This window comes from Prionailurus viverrinus, chromosome A2 (genome assembly GCF_022837055.1).
Source record: "Prionailurus viverrinus isolate Anna chromosome A2, UM_Priviv_1.0, whole genome shotgun sequence".
In the NCBI taxonomy this organism is placed as follows: Eukaryota; Metazoa; Chordata; class Mammalia; order Carnivora; family Felidae; genus Prionailurus; species Prionailurus viverrinus.
Window position 1 is genome coordinate 59,582,630 of NC_062562.1, and position 22,845 is coordinate 59,605,474.

The window sequence follows — 22,845 nt, forward strand, 5'->3', positions numbered from 1 at the left end:
TTTCAAATTCTATTTACTTCTATCATTTTAGTCTACTACAATGTATTCACTTTTTTCAAATTTTCAAACGATTTCTTTTTTTAAATCCTTTTTCTCTTTTTTGTTTTTTTCCCTTTTTCTTAAATACAGAAAAAGAAAAATGCATATTTATTTTTAATTTTTATTAAAAATATTTTTAATTTTTTTCTACTATATTCTTTACTTTTGTATATATTTATTCAAATTTTATTTTACCTCATAATCTCATTTTAGTCTACTTCACCGTATTCATTTTTGCGAATTCTCACATAATTTCCTTTTTTTCCTCACCCCCACCCTCCTTTTTTCCCCTCTAATCTGTCACACCACTTTTAACACCAAGACCAAAACACACCTAGGATCTAGCATCATCTATTCGATTTTATGTGTGTGTTTTTAATTTTTAATTTTAATATTTTTTTAATTTTAATTTTTTTAACTTCAATTTTTCTACCTCATTAATTCCTTTACTCCATTCAAAATGACAAAATGAAGGAATTCACCCCAAAGGAAAGAGCATGAAGAAATGACAGCCAGGGATTTAACCAACACAGATACAAGCAAGATGTCTGAACTGGAATTTAGAATTATGATAATATGAATACTAGCTGGAGCTGAAAATAGAAGTAAAAAATAGCCAGAATGATTTAAAAAAAATGCTATAACTGAGCTGCAATCATGGATGGATGCAGCGGCGGCAAGGATGGATGAGGCAAAACAGAGAATCAGCGATATAGAGGACAAACTTATAGAGAATAATGAAGTAGAAAAAAAAGAGGGAGATTAAGGCAAAAGAGCACGATTTAAGAATTAGAGAAATCAGTGACTCAATAGAAAGAAACAACATCAGAATCATAGGGGTCCCAGAGGAGTGAGAGAGAGAAATAGGGGTAGAAGGGTTATATGAGCAAATCATAGTGGAAAACTTTCCTAACCTCAGGAAAGACACAGACACCAAAATCCAGGAAGCACAGAGTATCCCCATTAGATTCAACAAAAACTGATCATCAACAAGGCATATCATAGTCAAATTCACAAAATACTCAGGCAAGCATAGACTCATGAAAGCAGCAAGGGAAAAAAAGTCCCTAACCAACAAGGGAAGGCAGATCAGGTTTGCAGCAGACCTATCCACAGAAACTTGGCAGGCCAGAAAGGAGTGGCAGGATATATTCAGTGTGCTGAATCAGAAAAATATGCAGCCAAGAATTCTTTATTCAGCAAGGCTGTCATTAAAAATAGAAGGAGAGAGACAAAGTTTCCCAGACAAACAAAAATTAAAGGAGTTTGTGACCACTAAATAAGCCCTGCAAGAAATTTTAAGGGGAATCTCTGAGGGGAGAAAAGATGAAAAAAAAATATATCAAATATATAAATATATATAAATATAAAATTTTATATAAATATAAAGATATAATATATATATATACACCAAAAGCAACAAAAGATTAGAAAGTACCAGAGAACACCACCAGAAACTCCAACTCTATAAGCATGATAATCCAATAAATTCCTTTTACTACTCACTTTAAACGTCATTGGACTCAATGCTCCAATCAAAAGACATAGGGTAACAGAATGGATAAGAAAACAAGATCCATGTATATGCTGTTTATAAGAGTCCCACTTTAGACCTAAAGACACCTTCAGATTGAAAATAAGGGGATGGAGAACCAACAAACATGCTAATGGTCAACAAAAGAAAGCCAGAGTAGTCATACTTATATCAGACAATCTAGACTTTAAAATAAAGACAGTATCAAGAGATGCAGAAGGGCATTATATCATAATCAAGGGGTCTATAGACCAAGAATACCTAACAACTGTAAACATTTATGTGCCAAATGTAGAAGCACCCAAATATATAAATCAATTAATCACAAACATAAAGAAACTCATCGACAGTAATACTATAACAGTAGGAGACTTCAACATCCTACTCATCACAACAGACAGATCATCTAATCAAAAAATCAACAAGGAAACAATGGCTTTGAATGACACACTGGACCAGATGGACATAACAGATATATTCAGAACATTTCAGCCTAATATACATTCTTCTCTAGTGCACATGGAACGTTCTCCAGAATAGACCATATACTGGGACACAAATCAGTCCTTAGTAAGTACAAAAAGATAGAGATCATACCTTGCGTATTTTCAGATCACAACTCTATGAAATTCAAAATCAACCACAAGAAACAATTTGGAAAGGTAACAAATACTTGGAGACTGAAGAACATCCTACTAAAGAATGAATGGGCTAACCAAGCAGTTAAAGAGGAAATTAAAAAGTATATGGAAGTCAATGAAAATGATAACACCACAACCCCAAGCCTCTGGGACGCACCAAAGGCAGTCATAAGAGGAAAGTATATAGCAATCCAGGTCTTCCTAAAGAAGGAAGAAAGATCTCTGATACACAAGCTAACCTTATGCCTTAAGGAGCTGGAAAAAGAACAGCAAATAAAATCCCAAAACAGAAGAAGACAGGAAATAATAAAGATTAGAACAGAAATTAATGCTATCAAAACCACAAAAAACTGTAGAACAGATCAATGAAACCAGAGCTGGTTCTTTGAAAGAATTAACAAAATTGATAAACCAAGAGCCAGTTTGATCAAGAAGAACAAGGAAAGGACCCAAATAAATAAAATCAAGAATGAAAGAGGAGAGATCACAACCAACACACCAGAAATACAAACAATAAGATAATATTAGGAACAATTATATGCCAATAAAATGGGTAATCTGGAAGAAATGGACAGATTCCTAGAAACATATACACTACCAAAACTGAAACAGGAAGAAATAGAAAATTTGAACGGACCCATAACCAGTAAAGAAATCGAATTAGTAATCAAAAATCTGCCAAAGGACAAGAGTCCAGGGCCAGATGGCTTTCCAGGGGAATTCTACCAAACATTTAAGGAAGAGTTAACACCCGTTCTCTTGAAACTGTTCCAAAAAATAGAAATGGAAGGAAATCTTCCAAACTCTTTCTGGGAAGTCAGCATTACCTTGATTCCAAAACGAGACAATAGACCACACTAAAAAGGAGAACTATAGACCAATTTCCCTAATGAACATGGATGCAAAAATCCTCAGCAAGAAATTAGCCAACCAGATCCAACAATCCATTAAAAAAAATTATTCACCATGACCAAGCGGGATTTATACCTGTAATGCACGGCTGGTTTGATATCCGCAAAACAATTAATGTGATTCATCACATCAATAAAAGAAAGGACAAGAACCATATGATCCTCTCAATAGATGCTGGGAAAGCATTTGACAAAATACAGCATCCTTTCTTGATAAAAACCCTCAAGAAAGTAGGGATAGAAGCATACCTGGAGATCACAAAAGCCATATATGAATGACCCAACACTACTATCATCCTCAATGGGGAAAAACTGAGAACTTTCCCCCTAAGATCAGGAACATGACAGGGATATCCACTCTCACCACTGTTATTCAACATAGTATTGGAAATCTTACCCTCAGCAATCAGACAACGCAAAGAAATAAAAGGCATCCAAATCAGCAAGGAGGAGGTCAAACTTTCACTCTTTGCAGGTGACATGATACTCTATATGGAAAACCCAAAAGATTCCACCAAAAAACTGCTAGAACCAATCCATGAAGTCAGCAAAGCTGCAGGATATAAAATCAATGCACAGAAATCAGCTGCATTCCTATACACCAACTATGAAGTGACAGCAAGAGAAATCAAGGAATCCATCCCATTTACAGTTACACCAAAAACCATAAAATACCTAGGAATAAATCTAACCAAAGAGGTGAAAAATCTATACACTGAAAACTATAGAAAGCTTATGAAAGAAATTGAAGACACAAAGAAATGGAAAAAGATTCCATGCTCCTGGATAGGAAGAACAAACATTATTAAAATGTCGATACTACCCAAAGCAATCTACATATTCAATGCAATCCCAATCAAAGTAACACCAGCATTCTTCACAGAGCTAGAACAAATAATCCTAAAATTTGTATGGAACCAGAAAAGACTGTGATTAGTCAAAGCAATCTTGAAAACGAAAACCAAAGCAGGAGGCATCACAATCCCAGACTTCAAGTTATACTACAAAGCTGTAATCATCAAGACAGTATGGTACTGGCACAAGAACGGACAGATCAATGGAACAGAATAGAGAACCCAGAAATGGACCCACAAACGTATGGCCAACTAATCTTTGACAAAGCAGGAAAGAATATGCAACAGAATAAAGACAATCTTTTCAGCAAGTGGTGCCAGGAAAACTGGACAGCAACATGCAGAAAAATGAACCTGGACCACTTTCTTACACCATACACAAAAATAAACTCAAAATGGATGAAAGACCTCAATGTAAGACAGGAAGCCATCAAAGAGAAATGCATAAATGCATTGAGGAGAAATCCTGGAGGAGAAAGCAGGCAAAAACCTCTTTCATCTTGGCCACAGCAACTTCTTACTCAACACATATCCAGAGGCAAGGGAAATAAAAGCAAAAATTAACTACTGGGACCCCATCAAAATAAAAAGCTTCTGCACAGCGAAGGAAACAATCAGCAAAACTAAAAGGCAACTGACAGAATGGGAGAAGATATTTGCAAATGACATATCAGATAAAGGGTTAGTATCCAAAAATCTATAAAGAACTTATCAAATTCAACACCCAAAAAACAAATAATCCAGTGAAGAAATGGGCAAAAGACATGAATAGACACTTCTCCAGGGAAGACATCCAGATGGCCAACTAACACATGAAAAAAGGCCAACACCACTCATCATCAGGGAAATACAAATCAAAACCACAATGAGATACCACCTGACACCTGTCAGAATGGCTAACATTAACAACTCAGGCCACAACAGATGTTGGCAAGGATGCAGAGAAAGAGGATCTCTTTTGCACTGCTGGTGGCAATGCAAACTGGTGCAGCCACTCTGGAAAACAGTATGGAGGTTCCTCAAAAAACTAAAAATAGACATATCCTACAACCTAGCAATTGCACTACTAGGCATTTATCCAAGGGATATAAGTGTGCTGTTTCGAAGGGACACATGCACCCCATGTTTATAGCAGCACTATCATCAATAGCCAAAGTATGGAAAGAGCCCAAACGTCCATCGATGGATGAATGGATAAAGAAAATGTGGCATATATATACAATGGAGTATTATTTGGCAATCAAAAAGAATGAAATCTTGCCATTCCAACTACATGGATGGAACTGGAGGGTATTATGCTAAGTGAAATTAGAGAAAGACAAAAATCATATGACTTCACTCATATGAGGACTTTAGGGGACAAAACAGATGAACATAAGGGAAGGGAAACAAAAATAATATAAAAGCAGGGAGGGGGACAAAACAGAAGAGACTCATAAATATGGAGAACAAACTGAGGGTTGATGGAGGGGTTGTGGGAGGGGGGATGGGCTAAATGGGTAAGGGGCATTAAGGAATCTACTTCTGAAATCATTGTTTCACTGTATGCTAACTAATTTGGATGTAAATTTTAAAAAATAAAAAATAAAATTAAAAAAAAATAAACAAAGAAAAAACCCCTAAAAAACAGACCACAATATGTAGTCAAGAGCTCCATTTTTGGTGTGTTTATCTGCTCTTCTGTTTGTTTGTTTTTGCTTTTAGAGAGGGAGAGAGTACTGTGGGCAGAGGGAGGGAGGGAGAGGGGGAGAGGGAGATGGGGGGGAGGGGGGGGAGGGGAAAAGAGAGAGAGAGAGAGAGAGAGAGAGAGAGACTTTCCCATGACCTTGGGGTCATGACCTAAGCCAAAAATAAAAAGGTGGGATGATCAACCAACTGAGCCACACAGGCCCCCATATCTGCTCTCCTGGACCATGTATATACATGGGGACAAGACTCAGCTTTCCCTGACTCATCACAATAACATGACATCTAGTACCTGGCAGACCTTCAATTAATATTTGAGTGTTTGAATATTTGAATATTTAAATGAATGAATGAATGAATGAATCAATCAATCAATCAATGAACTAAAGGCAAGGGTGGGAGTCAGGTCTCTGGGAGAAGGACTCATGACCTTGAAGATGATCTCTGTTGAGGTCAGCACTGGCCTTAGACCTCTGTTGCTACAGACACCAGATTCCACTAATGGCAAATTTTACTTGTTGAAAGAAATGGCCACGTGGCTTCCAGAAGATACCAGACTCACCTGAGGTGCAGAAAGTGGAGCATGGGTTAGGCCAGTATTGTTTCATCCAGAGGGGTAGGACACCAGGTGTGCTCCACACGTGCAGGAAGGTGGAGATCTGGCTGGTCTGAATTGCCACTAGATTGCCACCAACACCTGGGAGGAGAAAAAGAATGTGGTTTCCCCCTTTTTATGCCAGTCTCTCAGTTCTGGCCCTTATTTTAAGTCTACTTCCTCCAGAAGCCTCCCTTGATTGATGTAGCACTTGGTCTCTTTTCCTTCCCTCCCACTTTACAACAGATTTTATTTGGCTGCAAGCAAGGGTAAACTCGACCTTGTGAGTGAAGTGCCAGGGTAGTAACTGTATCACTTTGACAGCTACCTCTTATGGTGAAGGAAATGTGACTGGCAAAGTAGGTTTACAATACAGATTTGTCAAGTAGAGGGAGGGAGGGAGAGTGATGGAAAGGTCTATGGGAGGATATCTTGATAAGGCCTTCAAGGCCGTGGGAAGTCACAGGGATCAGATTACAGACTGGAACATCTGAGAAAATGAAGATTTTTTCACCTAAGGTGGAAAGGAGATGGAAGAGAAGGTGGGCAACAGCAGCAAGGGAAGAGGGGATAGCATATGCAACAGGTCTGGGGCTTATGGCTGAGGCTCCCAGCTTCCACAGAGAATGGACCATGCCAAGACTACAAAGGCCATGCTGAGCTGTCTTTGCAGGGACAGGATTACAGGCTGAGAGAGAAGAGCGTCTGTTCAGGACCATCTCCTTTAGAGAGTGGGCAGGTTCCCTCCATCCTGTTTCCTCAGCCCATTGGGGAATAACCCCTCACTGGGCCAGATGTGCCCCAGTGATCTCCAGAGGCAGAGACCAACAACCCTGGATGCAAAAGTCTGTAGGCAGAGGATGGCTGCAGATCTATTTTGCTCAATCCACATGATTTAAAAAAGGGGGGAGGAGTGGATTTAAAAATGTAACTCAAATTAATTGTTAGCATTTACATAAATTGCTGGCTTCTCCTAACAAGTCAGTTCTGGCAACTCTGGACCTCCAAACTTGCCAGGCAGCAACTGGCTGGAGCTAAGCAGGCCCCTCTCCCTCCACACCAGGAACACATTCTGCAACATGACCTATTCCCTGCTGCTCCTTACTGCCCAGCTACTGTCATACTGGCTGAACTCACTCAACACTCTCATGTGGCCCCACAGTCATCTGAGTTGGTGACATCCAAGAAAATCTTTCTAAGCTTTAGCCTGCCTTAGCAGTTGTTGTCTTTCACATGGCCAGCTTCTTGTATGATGGGCAAGCTCTGCCTCTACTGGGGCAGAACTCCTGGGTGGCCCACTGATATTCAAGGAATAATCACCTGGGTTCCCATGGAAATGGGGAGAGGGGGTGCCCAAAGGCCTCTGTAGCCTGTTTCTGCAGCCCCAGAACACCAGGGCCTGGGACCAAGCAAAGTATGCAAAAAGCTATCACATTTGGTTCCCTCCCTGACTGGTCAGTCCCATTTACAGATCCTTATCAGAAGCCAGACACAAACCAAGCTTTGGTTAAAAGAGCCCATAGGGTCTAAGCCTAGAAGGGAGATCAATGAAGGGTTGGGTGGAAGACAACAGGGAATGGAGGGGATTCAGGCAAAGTGGACAAACACAAGTCCTGTCTGAGTGGCAGCTGATTATTTCCTCACCCAGAATGTAAACTCAGTATTGTCACAGTCTTGCTTTTGAAGAAGGCAGAAATCCAGATTTTTATGTGCAAAAGTCTTAGTTTTAAATGTCATCAATGAATGTAAATTTAAGAAATTAGCAAACATACAAACAAACCATGAGAAGCCAACACCCCAGTTCTGAAGGCCACGAAGGTGGCAGTGAATCCTGGCTTAGATGTGCCTTCAAGGCATGGGATTTAGCTCTGTGGGACAGCTCAAGTCTCTGTGGTGACTGTGAGGAAGAGTGTGAGCTGGTGGAGCAGTCGTCAGGGCTTTTTCCCTGAGGGTCTCCTTCCATATGAGAAAAACCAGCCCGGTAGTCCCTGCCCAGCAGAAACATAGCCATGGCTCAGTTTCCAGATTATGCCTTTGAAGGCCTGGGGCTAGACCTCTGAAGTCACTGCTGTTCAGGTCCCACTGCCCAAATCCTGTGGGCTAACACAGCCCAAGGGTCCCAGGTGATGGTGACTGCCAATACCTACCACATATGATGGGAGTAAATATGGCCATGCCTTGGAATTGCTGTTTAGAAATGGTTTTGTTCAAGATGAGCCCTCCAAAACTGGGGAGAGAGCAGAGGGAAAATGATTAGTTTATCCTTGTAGGGGACCTCTATACAAAATGTCTTATCAGAGGCACCTGGGTGGCTCAGTTGGTTGAGAGTCTGACTTCAGCTCAGGTCGTGATCTCATTATTCTGGAATTCAAGCCCCACATTGGGCTATATGCTGACAGCTCAGAGCCCGGAGCCTGTTTAGGATTTTCTCTCTCTTCCTCTGCCCCTCCCCCAGTCATGCTCGCTGGCCCTCTTTCTCTCTCTCTCTCTCTCTCTCTCACAAAAATAAACAAATATTAAAATAAAAAATTTTTTCAAAATGTCTTACCAGTTTCCTTTCTCAGTGTAGCACTTTCCTGACCCCTATACAAAATATCTGATATAGACAGGCTGGTATCCACAGTGTCTTCTCCACCACGCACATGGTTCTCCACCTCTATTCTGAGCATCAGCTGTTCCAGAAGGCCCATCAGATAATGTTGGCCCATTAAAAACAAGTTACAAACTCTCTGAGGCCACGTAGCTGGCTGGACTCTCCCATGTGACAGCTCATGTACCACAACTGAACTGCTACTTTCCTGAGCAGTAAAATGGAACCTGCATGAGAATCCACTTCTGCTCCTTGTTCTTAGAGATGTCGCAATAAGACCTTGCTCCTACCAGCCCCTGGAGTTTAGCAAAGACTGCCCTGCTCCTACAGTCCTGGCGAGGTTGGATCAGTTTGTAAAAGGAGCCCAGGAGCTTTCTGGAATCAAAGACACCTGGACCACAACCACTTCTCCCTAAGAATCAACGTTAGGAAAGCATCCCAGAAAGCACTGGGGTGGTGCTCATCCAGGTCTACTAACAGAAAGGGCTCTGGAGAGTGAGGTTGAAGGGTGGAAGACCTGAGCTCAGCTGAAGGCCCAAGGGCCAGGGGGATGAATCCCTCAGCCCCACTAGGTCGCACCAGCAGCCATGCTGTGGAAATGCTATTCACAGAGCCATCACTGTGGGGCCAGGTGAGGGGCTCCCTGAAGCCCAAGCAGGGGAACTCTGGCAGCAGGGATGGGGGAGACAGGTGTCTTGCAGTGCCACGAGGGGACAAGAGGTCCTGGCATCAGTGTGTTCAACTGATGTTTCCAGGTTCAGTTCTTCCTGGCTCTGATACTCCTGCAGTGGTAAACAGGACTGCCTCTCAGAATAAATAAGGCCTAAGGTTCTTGGTGAGAGGGAAAGAGATGAAGAACAAAGAGGTATGACTCAACAACTGGCACCGGGACTTAGTGAGGGAGCCCACAGCAATGATTCCCTCCAACCATGATCAGCCAGAAAATGATTTAAACCCACATGATTTACATCCTCACCCTGGAGGCTTGGTGGCCTCAGGCCACTCTCCCTGTCTGCAGAGGCCAGACAGGGGTGGCATGGAGAGTAAAGGGGTGGTGGCAGCCCTCACTCATGTGCACATGCTGATGACCATCGCTAGAATGATTGGGAACCACCCTAACTTCAGGATCCTCATGATGGGTGGGTTCTGCTTGACAATGAGGACCCACAAGGGGATCAGGGCCATGAAGCTGATATAGACCAGTAGCATCAGGTATCGATTATCTGGGAGGAGAGAGAGAGAGACAGAGACAGACAGACAGACAGTGTGAGTGCCAGGGCACATGAGCATGGACTGTGGGGCCACAGTCTGGGCTGCAATGATTAGAGGTGGGCTCGGAGCTGAGGAGACACTTCTGTCTCCGGCAGTTTAGGGTGGACAACCTACCATACTTCTAAAGATTTTGTCCATCTTATTAAGCAACTGGAAAAGCTCCTCTTTATCCTCAATTCCTGTCACAATCCCCTTTACTTCTCTTTTTTGCTATTTTCCTGACATACATAACCTCTCCCATCTCCTTCCACCTCAACCTTATTATTATTATTATTATTAATGGTTAAATTTATGGGATTGTGTCCACAGGCCAGCACTGTGCCCAGCACCTTCTGAGCACAAACTCATGTCATGTTCTCTATTCCCCCTCAGATGGGCATATGAGAGACTACAGCATGAAGAAGTGGCCCACCAGCACCCAAGCCAGCATGCAGACATCAGGGCTACAGCCAGAGTTGGTTAATGATGCCAATCTGCTCCTGGCTGAGGCCAGCCTAAGGTGGCCTCCCCAGCATCTATAGGACCCTCAGGGCTCAGACCACACCCAGCTTTGCAGCTACTTATGCCCCTGTGTCATCTTCTCTGCTGGTTGGAGCCAGCAGAACTCTGACGGTTCTGGGACACCTGACTGTTCCTGGAGCCAGGTCAGGGTCCCACATACCACCATTCTCACTCACTCCCTTCTTCCCTTATATTTTGTGTGTCACCTTCCCAATCACTCCAAACAAGACACCAGCTTTCTTTAGAGCTATCCTCTCACCCCCAGCCCCACCTCTAAAGGACAGGCTCAGGTGGTGCACAGTCCTCTGCCAAGTGGACCCCAGCACGCAGAGGTGTGCAGGTAGGTCTGTGCCCCACATCCCATTTCTCTGAGCAGCATCATTAGGAGGACCCCTCCCCTCTTGTCTTTCTCTGCACTAAACAATCATGGTTCATTCCTCTGCCATAGGGAGGCCGGTCTCCTTGGGCAGCTACATGGAAGCACAGGCCATAGTTGCTCAACTTGGACTACAGACAAAGTAACTCATCATGGAAGGGGCCAGCCTCTTCGCCATCCCAGGAGGTGGGAGACAGACCCAGGAAGCTCTAAGCAAGTCTCAAAAGCTCTAGGAAGAAGCAGCCTACAGGAGTGCTGCTTTTAGGACATTTTTTCAGTCTGATTTTTCTAGAATTATTCAGGAGCCCTGGCAGAGGCTCCACCTCATATTTTCCCACCACCATGATGAATACTTCCCCCAGACATGGCTTGTCTTCCTAACTACACTGACAGGTGACACAGTCAGCAGCTCATTCTTCATCAGTGAAGATTTATCTCATATGTGCCAGGCCCAGTGAACCTGTAAGTGCACCCAAGATAAATTCACAGTCTAATTTGAGGGACGGACAACCCAACAATGATTCAACAGCTACTAAGTCGTGTGTTGCAACATGCACATTAGGGCAGAGAAGAAGGGTCTGGAAACACCAGTGACCCAAATTTGTTTTATAAATAAAACTCGATTAACCAACCCACACACAAATATTGTTTTAAATTCACCATGGTTTAAAAATAAAATTAGGTCATCTTATCATTAGATTTTCATTGCCACTTTGCCACTTACAGGAACTTTGAGGATCTCCCAACCATCAAACAGTATTGGTGGAAGGCAGTTCCTGGGGTGACAAGGAGCTGGTCCCAGAGCTGAGAGGGAGAGGGTCTCAATGCCCGGACACACTAAATCACAGGTATTCTGTCAGTCTGCTTCAGCTGCTTCAGCATGTAAGTGCTGGGTGACTTCTCTTGGTCCAGAGTCTGAGTTCCCACAGGGCAACGATAAGCCAGAGCTTTGCTGTGTCTGTGCCTGTGTCTAGGTATTTCCTCCAAATAAGTGTAACCACATGCCCTACTGCTGTCCACCATCTTCTTCACTGTCCACTCCACTCACTGATGCCACCTGCCCTCAGGTACTTGGGGTTATGACCATGCACAGAATCAACACTTACTAGATCCAAACAACTGTGGGCAGCCAGCTTAGGTGGAAAGCAAAAACTGTGATGCTCAGAGGGGAGTAGTCAGCAGGTGAGAACCATTTGGGAAAGGGAGATGCTACCTGTCCACAATGCCCAGGGCAGGAACATGTTCATTGTGCTCCCAGGGCAGATCTAGGGAGACCCCTGGTGGAGTCAGAGCCTCTGGCCACAAGGGTCTGTCATACAAGAGGTGTGAACGCCTCTCTTGGCTGATGACCAGGGCACTGGGCACCTTCTGAGGAGACCTGGGCTTCTTCTGTCTCACACCAGCAGGGAGAGCATATGCTGCTGCCCATGGCTATGACATGCCTCCTTGGGAGTCCCTTCCCAGCTGGTTTGTACATGTCCGGTGTGACACATGACTTACCCATGGAGGCTCTGTTAACCTATGAGGGCACACTGAAGTAGCCAGGCCATCCTCTGGCCCTCCCTGGTCTCCTTGCACACCCCTGCCCTAAGGTGGAGACTGAACTTATCTGCTGACCTGAGTGGATGGGAGAGCTTGCTGTTTGCCAACATTGGACCCAGCCTTGTTCGTGTGCCCCATCTCAAGGGGTACCTCTTACCTTTGTGTTTATAGAAGAAGCTGCTAACAAAGGCCAGGATGGACAACGTGATGAGGTCTCCCAGGCTGGCAGCAATGGGCATGGAAATGTTGTTGTCTGGATTGACCCCAAGCTTCCGAGCACCAATTACTATGCAGACCATCAGCATTCCTGCAGGGAGGTGGCAGAGGAAACTCAAAGCACAGGATGAGAAAGTGGTCAGGAGGCTGCTCAGTAACTTTTCTGTATCCACACAGCCCTCGCCTGAGCCAGGCTGCCCTAACACTCGGTTTCCCCGCTATTCTGAAGCCTGAGAAGGCTGCAGTAGGGTGGACCCTGTCACTTGCAGGCGTGATGTTAAGAAGCAGCCTGGAAGCTTTGAGGATACACTCAAACCCATGGGGGAGACAGCAGGGAGGTAGTTCCTGGGCTCCCAAACCAGAAACTACAGATGTGAAGCTCACAGCTGCTCCCTGACAGGAAGAAGACTCCAAAACCACTCTGAGCAACAGAGCCCCAGGGGCAGAGCACAGCATCTTGTGTCTGTCGGGGTCCCTGGGGACACAGGTACCCCAATGGGATTAGCCACATGAGAAGTTTGTTAGGGACAAGGCCTGTGAGGAGGAATGGGGGGCCACAGGGGTGTTGGGAGAGCCACAAGATGGCATGTAGGCCACCCACAGTGGAAGACAGGAAGGAAAGCAGGGGAAGCACATGCAGACAACAGCACAGCATTGTCAGCAGGTCTACATCTCTGGCGAACAGACCCATCTCAGGATCCTGGCAGGGCCACCACTGGGCGAAGGCAGCAGGTTAACCTCTAACAGTGGGGAGTGGGGGTAAATTTTTGGGTGTAGCACTGGAAACCCAAGAGACACATTCTCGTGGCCACTATACCTCCCTGGGTCCTATTTTGTGTTCTGACTGTGTTCTGAGATGACTGTCACATGCAATCTTCCAGCCCTCATCTACTGCCTAGGACTTAATCCAACAGCATTGGGGGCTCCTGGGTGGCTCAGTCAGTTAAGCGTCCAACTCTTGGTTTTGACTCAGGTCGTGATCTCATGGTTTGTGGGGTCAAGCCCCATGTCAGGCTCTGTGATGACAGCACGGAGCCTGCCTGGCATTCTCTCTCTCTCTCCCTCTCTCTCTACCCCTCCCCTGCTTAAGCTCGCACCACTGACTCTTTCTTTCTCTCAAAATAAATAAATAAACATTTTTTAAAAGACACATTGTATCTTGGCTCTTGGTGTTTAAATACTTTACTCACTACTCTGTAACTCTAAATATAATTAGAATTATCACCTCAAGGCCTACTAACACTGCTGCCACTGACCACAGTTTGTGCCCTATTTTGTGACCAGGTCATAGCTACTTTATCTCTTTTGAAATGCCAATTCTAAGTGAGGTTGAGTCTGTGTGGCTGGTGGTCTGGTGAAAAACAGGGACTACATCAAAACCACCAGTTTGAGAGCACTTATTAAAAACCACCACCACCACCTGGCTTTACAGCAGTCATGCTGAGGTCACACTATGAGCCACCAGCCATGCTCCTCAACTTCTACACATCTTTGGACAACCCAGTTTATGTCCATGTTGCTGAACTTCACCCCTCATCTATGCTTCACTTTCCTCATCTGGAAAATGGGGAGCTAGGAATGACATTCTCTACAAGACTCCACAGGAACAGGACTGGCCTCTGGAATCATTGGATTGTGTTGTTTTCAGAGGAGACTTCATATCAAGTATCTCTTGGGCTCTATTTCTCCACAAGGTGTGGCATACTCATTCTTCTCTTCCCTTGGACAGACTGAGTGATGGCGCCCTAGCCCCTGCCCCGTGTGCACAGGCACAGGTACATGACCAGGAGCAGTCTGCCCAGGGAAGTGCAATTTATGAATTTGTTCCTGGGTTTCTGCACTCTTACCCTCCATCCCGATTACATACACTAGCACAGGAATGAAGAGAAACCACTAAATAACCTGCCACATTATCCTTACAGAGAGCTGAGCTCAAAGGTGTTTCATGGGCAGTCAGATGGAGAACAGAAGGGTAAATGCAAATCCAATTCACAGTTAGCACTTATTCTTTCTTATACGTGCACATTGTTTGCGAGAGACACTCAGACATGCAGTCCAGAAGAGAACCAAAATGAAGTCCGCTCATTCAGCAAACATTTGGCAGCTGGTAATATGCCTATTTTAGGTGTTGAAAATAGCCATCAGGCTTTGGACTCAAACAGTAAATGCTTGTTGGGTGGAGGGACAGATAGCACACAAGTAAGTGAACAAGGATTTGAAGTAAAAAACAGGACATGAAAAGAAAGCAGGACTATGAATGGGGGGGGGGTGATGCTAGAGAGCTGATCAGAGAGGCTTCAAAAAGGAGACACTTGCACTTAGCTGAAATTTGCTATGTGCTTGCATATTGATGTCTCACTCCAAACCAGAACACATCACAAAACAGTGCAGTTACTCACCAGTGCATCCCCTCCACTGCACCAGTGACTGGCACACAGTAGACACTCAGTAAGTACTGAGTAAGGAGCGAATGGGGGGACATTCTATGGTAATTGCATGGTAAGCATGGTTGCGCCTGAGATGAGTGAGCTCCCTGAATACAGGGTTGTTTGTCACTCCTTGTGTGTTCCGCCTTCTGCAGACATGGAGGAAGCATCTGATGCATGGCAGGCGGTGTGACAGGAGCAGAATAGGAGAAGCCCTATTCTAACAGGGCACCTCTCTGAGGAGCTGACATTCTAGCAAAGGGGTGAGACAGAAAAGAATGAAGAAAATGAACAATTGCAGATGTTTGTAAGTGCTCAATAAGGAAAACAGGTGCATAGTGCAGAAGAGCATGTCAGCAGCTGGGGAGAAGGGCAGAGGGCAGAACTTGAGTGAGTCAGAAAAGACCTCTCTGCAGAGATGAAATTGAAGCTAATGCTAGAGTCTTGCTCCCGACAGGACTGCAGATGCCAGAATCTTCCACAGGCCCATTCACAAGCTGTGCTCAAGAAACATTGAATGGATGGAGGGTGGATGAACAGATGAATGTGTCCACTGAGCAAAGGCCAGTTCTCTGAACAAGCAGAGGGAAGAGAAATGGAGTCAGCAGCTCACTCCTGCACACATACATTGCCTAAGAAAGGACTCATTGTCCTCCTTGCCCATCCATAAGGTGGGGCTTGGAGACTTAACTAATAGGCTCTCCCCCATCCTCTGGCAGGACATGTGAGGCCCCACCATTAGTGCACCCATTTTCCACATCTCAAGGAACTGAAACACAAAGAGTTGAGAGCAAAGTATTGAAGAATGGAGGACAGAGAGAGCTAGGAGGGGGTGGTAACTGGGGTGGGGGCACAGCTCACCTAAGGCAGATGCGGTGAGAAAGGCTGTGATGACACTTCTGGCACACAGCAACTCCACCTTCACAAAGTCCATCTCCTCCCTAGACATAGCACCCAGCAGCAGGGCGGCCACAGCAGCCAGGAACCCCACAGTGGTGGCCTGCACCTGTCAGGGCAGAAATCAGAAACATGAGGAAAGGTGTCTCTGACCATCATTGTTCCTCCCTGCCTTTGCCTCTGCCTCCTCTCTGACCTTGAGGTTACCCAACTTCCTTCCCTTACCCTAAAATTTGCCAACAGCCCCTCCCACCTGGAAAAAACAAACACGTCGCTTTAATCCAACTCCTTGAAAACTATTGTTTTCTTGTTCTGCAACTTGTTTGATGCCATTTTCCATCATGAAATCTTCACCTCCTACTCAGCCCTTGGCCAAGAGCCACCAGTCTCTTGCTCGTGGCTCCTCTCACTGGTCTGGGCAAAAGTGCTCTGTAACCCCCAGCTGCTCAGACAAGCAACTTCTCCTGCAATGTGGAAACTCCACGATCCACAGCTATGCCTTGGAAGTCTCTGTGCACACTCTGTCTCTCTCCCAGACTTTCCTTCCTTGGCAATTGCCCTTCATGCTGGTGGCCCTCTTTCTCTCCATTCTCCCCCATCCCGGCTGCAATTCCCATCTCATCTCAGTGGCATCACACCTCTGCTGCTCATGCAGGCCAGTACCATGAGGTGCCCAGATCTCAGTATCAATACTGGCATGTTATCAGTACAGTTGACCCTTGACCAACACTGGCATTAGGGGCACCGACACTGTGTAAAGTTGAAAACCTGTGTATAACTTGTCACTCCCTCAGAACTTCACTACTAACAGCCTACTGCTGAACAGAAGCGTTATCCATAACACAAACTTGATTCACACATATTTTGTATGCTATATTATATACTGTATTCTCGTAATAAAGTAAGCTAGAGAAAACAAAATTAAGAACATCATAAGGAATCATACATTTGCATTACTGTATTTATGAAAACAAATCTGCCTATAAGTGGACCCATGCAGTTCAAACCCATATTGTTCAAGGATCAACTGTAATCCAAATGTCTCAATGGAAACATGCTGTATTATTAAAGAAGCCTAAAAAAACAAAGAACTCTACCATATATATGGATGAAAATGTTCCCCAAGTTAACCCATGTGATTCCAGTGAAAGTCCCAACAAGACTTCTCATGGCACTTGACAACTTATCTTAAGTTCTACAAAGATGAGTAGATGTGCAAGAACAGCCAAGACACCTTGAGAAAAAAGATCAAGAGGGAGTTTGGCACATTCATTACCAATATTTAGTTTTAAGGCTACTGTAATTAAAACAGGGTGGTACTGGCACAAAAATAGACAAATAGATCAGCAGGACAGATTGGAGTCCAGGAACACCATCAAGAATAGATGAAAATTTATATATGGAAATTTAGTATGATAAAGGTGGCATATCTAATCAGTATGGAATGGGTGGGTACTGAATAAACAGGGTAAGGAAAAGTGGATATCTAGGGGAAAAAAAAGGATTCCTACATTATACCATTCATACACACCCCCCCCACTAAACATAAAACCTAATGTATGAAAAGAAAAAAATATAGGATAATGTGTTTCAGATTTTGGATTAGAGAAAGACTCCTTCTGAAGATATGTAAAATCTATGAAGAAAAATGAAATAAGCTGTATATAAATCCAAGTATGACTTCTATGTGATACCACAAACTTCAAAGACAGAAATTGAGCAGGAGAAAATATCTCCATTTATAAGTAATAAAGGGTTAGTGATCAAAATCATGAAGTCCATTTTACAAAGCAATGCCAACTTTTGTTTTTTTTAATGTTTATTTATTTTTGAAGGGGAGAGAGAAAGAACATGAGCAGGAGAAGAGCAGAGAGAGAGGGAGACACAGAATCTGAAGCAGGCTCCAGGCTCTGAGCTGTCAGCACAGAGCCCGATGTGGGGCTTGAACTCATGAACTGCAAGATCATGACCTGAGCCAAAGTCAGATGTTTAACAGACTCAGCCACCAGGCACCCCAAGCAACGCCAACTTTTTAAAAAAGATAACCCAACAGAAAAATGTACAAGGGGAATAAATTGACAAGATACAAAAAGGAAATACAAATGGCTAAAAAGCAAATAAAAATGTGACCAGCTTCCCAAGTAATAGGAAAAAAAAATTAATCCCAATTTGAAAGTAGGTATCTTATTTCTTTGTAATTGATGTTGGTGTTCCTCTATGAAAAGGTCAGTGCCCTCAGTTTTGGCGGGGGGTGGGGGGGGGTGGGGAACTCAGCAGGTGCTAAGCCCTTGTCTGTGCTTATCCAATGAATGAATCAATCAATGAGTGCATGGGTACACTATATTTATCCCCCAGACTAGGTAAAATTAAAATTTAAAAGGTTTAGGGGCACCTGGGTGGCTTAGTCGGTTAAGCATCTGACTCTTGCTTTCAGCTCAGTTCATGATCTCAAGGTTCATGGGTTCGAGTCCTGCAGTGGGCTCTGTGCCATCTATGTGGAGCCTGCTTGGGATTCTTTCTCTCCCTCCCTCTCTGCCCCTCCCCTGCTCTCTCTCTCTCTCTCTCTCCCTCAGAAATAAACATTAGATAAATTTTTAAAAATTTAAAAGATTGATAATATAAAATAGATATTGACAAATATGTGGGAAAATGGTTCTCTTACATATAGATGGTGGTAAAATTGGTACAGGAATTCTGGGAGGAAACTTGGCTACAATTTACCCATATACCTTATGATCTAGCATTTTCTCAGTACAACATTTGCACATGTGAACAAAGAACCACGTAATAATGAGAATAATGACTGGAGCTGACATTTCCTGAGTGCTATCTGCTATTCTAAGTGATTTTCATTCATTAAGTCATTCTTAAAAGTACAAGTTACAGAATTACATGTACAGCATAATACTTTTTGTGCTTAAAAAAACACAGAAAGACAGGGACACCTGTCTGGCTCAGTTGGAAGAGCATGTGATTCTTGACCTTGGGGTCATGAGTTTAAGCCCCAGGTTGGGTGTAGACATTACTTAAATAAAACAATATTTAAAAAAAACACAGAAAGTCATAGCATATATTGTCTATGGCCACATACACCTATATGGCAAATACAAAGTAGTTGAGAAGAATACTTTCAATGCTGGTGAGGTTATGGAGAAACTAATAATTAAAACATTAACATTGGTGCTATTACTTAATACTAAGCATTGAAATATTTTATAATCCTTTTTGGAAAAATCTAGATCTTTAAATTGTTCATACCTTGTGAACTTGTGGGAAGTTATCTTCAGAAATTCGTGCAAAAAGAGAATAATGTCATTGTGGTGTAATTTATTGAGCAGAAGCCTACAAACAATTTTATGTGCACCCATGTGATGAAGGTCGAATGAGGTGGGATAGGGCTGAATTTAGACAGTTTGCAACGGCCCTGTTGGACCAGCTCTTAGTGGCTGCTCTTCAGTCTTACTAGTTGAGTTCCTGGGCCCTACCAGTTGTTAAAAATCACTCTTGGGTATATTTTAAATATTACTGTTGGGTATATTTTTGATAGAATATGAAGTTAGTAAAAGTTCAATTATGAAATTTATTGGATCATGTGTGACTCAATGTTAAGCTCCTTAACAAACAGAAGAGACAAACTTATATCCATGCTATGAACCAGAATGTGCCAAGCCAGTGTCTGGCCCAGGTCAGGACTTAATGAATGTTGGTTGAGAATCGATCATGTGGAAATGTGCATGCATATGGACAAGGATTTGGAAACTTGTAGCTCAGGCACTTATTACCTGCCCCTTGCCAGCCTCTCTGTTAAGGGTATCACGAGCATCTCATTTAATCTGCAAAGCTCTTCAGCCATAGGCCATGGTCCTGGCACAGGTGACTCGGCTCAAGTGGAGAAGGCAGACATCTACACACAGAATTGCAACCAGGTCAGCTGCAGCTGCATGTGCAAGGCCCCAAAGAGTACCTGGTGTTGGGCTGGAACTGAGACTTGATTGGAACTTCATTGCCGGAAGAATAAGAAGAGACAGGACATTCCAAGGAAAGGCACACACAAAGGCAGCAGGTGTGGGGGACATCAGGCTGTGGAAGGGACAGGACCAGACCAGGAGTACCTTTGGGCCAGGCCTACACTTTGACAAGTAGAACCAACAAAGGAGCTTCAGGAGGAGGCAGTTTGATCAGCTCTAGGATTTAGAAAAGGTCACTCAGGTGTCCAAGCAGAGGGGAGCCAGAGGGGAAGGAACATGGGGCAATGAAGAGGTTTGATGTCAGTGATGCAGGAGACCAAGAGGCCAAGGCAAGGAAGAAAAGAAGCAGGGCTGGATTCAAATACAGCTCAGAGGCAGACTCCTCCGCGAGTGGTCATAAGGTTGAGGAGCAGAGATGCTGAGAGAGACTCGGTCTCAGGCTTGATTAATGGGAAGACTCCTCACTAGGCACAGCTACCATGATTGGGAGTTTACCACATGTGGCCAAGTGCCATGGCCTTACATGATTGAAACCTCACAACAGACCATCTTACAGATAAGATGAGGTGATTTGCCCAAGTGTCGACCCCCAAAATGAACTTTCAACCATCAAACTCTTAGGGATTGGGGACTTCACAAGAGGTGAGTGTGAGGATATAAGGTGATGATGCCAGATCTGGCTAAGGTGTTTCAGGGATGCTTCGGGGAGGGGCAAATGGAGATGCCCCATAGACAGCCAGAAACAGTGGCTCTAGAACCCAGGTGAGAGTTAAAGTGGATATCCACCTACTCTGATGGACAGGGAGATACAGCTAAGCAAGTCTTGTGTGGTCTGCCCAAGGCCAACCTGTTGATAAATGACAGCCTTAACACCAGCCTGTCTGATCTTAGAATCCAGGTGCTTTGTGCAGCTGCAGGCTGCCCCCAGCCAAAGAAGCCCAGAAGGTTCTGGATAAAACTACTTCCTCTCTTGCCCTGAGCCAATTTGTTCCCAGTCTCCCCCTGCTCTAGGCTTCCTGATTTTGTAATACTCTGAGACTCCTCGGATGAAAACTTAGCCCAACTAGGGTCTATTAGAAGGAGGTTCAAGTTTGAACACGCATGAAACATTTAAGGGACAAAGGTGTGGGGGTTGGAGAATATCCTGCAAAAGCTGAGAAGGCACAGGCTGAGAGGCAGGAGTGGGGCCAAGGAGGAACTTCCAGGCAGGAAGAATCTCCAGAAACTATAAGCAGGATCATATGCACGAGGCAGTATACCAATTAGGATGTCAGTGACTTTGGCAAGCACAGCTCGAGTCAAGACAGTGGGAAGAGAAGGCAGTTAGCCCTGTCCATGCTATAAGAAACAGGAGTAAGTAAGTATAGGCGAATCTTTCAATAAGTCTGTCTTGGAAAGAAGGAGGTGGAGAAGCTGGAGGGAACTTGGGTTCTAAGAAGAGGCATCTACACTCCGGTGCCAGTGCCTGTAGTTGGGCTGAGCCTCCAGCTGCCACATGAGTGTGGTCTGTGCCACATGAGTGTGGTTACAGAATGGATGAGGGGTCCATTCCCAAAGCTCAGTCTGGAGTACAGGGACAAGGGCTCACTTAGTCTTTGCTCTTCCTACCTGGAGCAGGCCTGACTGCAGATTCAAAGCAGGAAGGAGATTCATCAAATGGACAAAGGGGAGAGTCACCTGAATGAGGGCGAGGTTACGGCTGATAACTCTGTGCTGTTCTTGGGTGTCATCAATTTGTCCAGTGTTGGCCTAGGATGAAAAGAAAAGGGCAAAGGGTAAGTCTGGCTGGTCAAAAAGCCACATGAAGCCTTCCTGGAAAAGGCGATCTCTCAGGAAAGAAATCAGCAAATACCATTTCATTAACACCAGAACAAATTATTCTGCTCAACTTTCAAAACTGACGTGGGATGGGAAGGTAAGACACAAATACCTTTGAGAATAAGATGGTGTCATGAACCATCTCTTCCATACTCGAGTATTCAAGCACACACAGAGGTAAGCGTCACCAACAATTTCAGAGCCACCTCTCAAACTCATCCATGGGCAGCAGGGGGAGGACCCCTGCTGAGAAGCTGGTTTGCATCCTCAGCTGGGTCTTTAGGCATGTTCTCCCCAGCACCTGCAATCCCTTTTCCCCCCTAACAGCAAGTCACATCTCAGCTGACCACTAACCTTCTCAATCTCACTTCTGCAAATCATCCCATTTAAGAAACGTTTAAGTCCTTCTTAAGATAAAAAAAAAAACATGATCGGAAATACAATTTTCTCCTTTCAAAAATGGTAGTCAGCTTCTAATTTCATAGAATTTTACCGCAAAATTCAAGATGTAGATAAGAAAAGGTTTCAAGCAAATATACTTTTCTAGCTCCTTTGTATTAGTTCATTATGTTCCTGAACTCCAAAGAAAAAAATAAAATTACTTTTCATTTTTAAATAAGGGGAGGCATTTCTTTTCAGCATGATGGAAACCTCAGGTGTAGCACACGCCATGGAGCCAGGTGACTTTTACTTCACACAGGTAGATTAATATGCACTTTGGGAGTACCCACCGGGACAAGGGACTAAGGTGGAACAGAACACAGCTACACAGCTTGCCACACACCAAACATGCAAGGCCAACAGGCTCATTTCCCTTCTCTGCTCCATGCTATGCTGGGTGCTTGCTGGACTCAACCAGTGCATTTACTGTGTCCTATCAATCCACCAACTCTAACCCTGTACTCATCAGATAAGGGGGAGTTACCGGCCCATTGACCCCTGGGTATTAATCAGAAGGGCATTCCTTCCTCAATGGCTG

At 44.1% G+C, this 22,845-nt stretch overlaps 1 protein-coding gene across 1 annotated transcript in view; it reads right to left on the minus strand.

Annotated features, from left to right (window-relative positions):
- Positions 1-22,845, minus strand: part of SLC41A3 (solute carrier family 41 member 3) — a 141,331-nt gene that overhangs the window by 54,918 nt on the left and 63,568 nt on the right. Inside the window, exons 4-9 of the mRNA XM_047850083.1 lie at positions 21,726-21,797; positions 16,045-16,189; positions 12,699-12,848; positions 9,929-10,073; positions 8,408-8,487; positions 6,228-6,362 (exon numbers count right to left, since the gene is read on the minus strand). Of these exons, the coding sequence (XP_047706039.1) occupies positions 6,228-6,362; positions 8,408-8,487; positions 9,929-10,073; positions 12,699-12,848; positions 16,045-16,189; positions 21,726-21,797 (727 nt within the window). The remainder of the gene's footprint in view (positions 1-6,227; positions 6,363-8,407; positions 8,488-9,928; positions 10,074-12,698; positions 12,849-16,044; positions 16,190-21,725; positions 21,798-22,845) is intronic.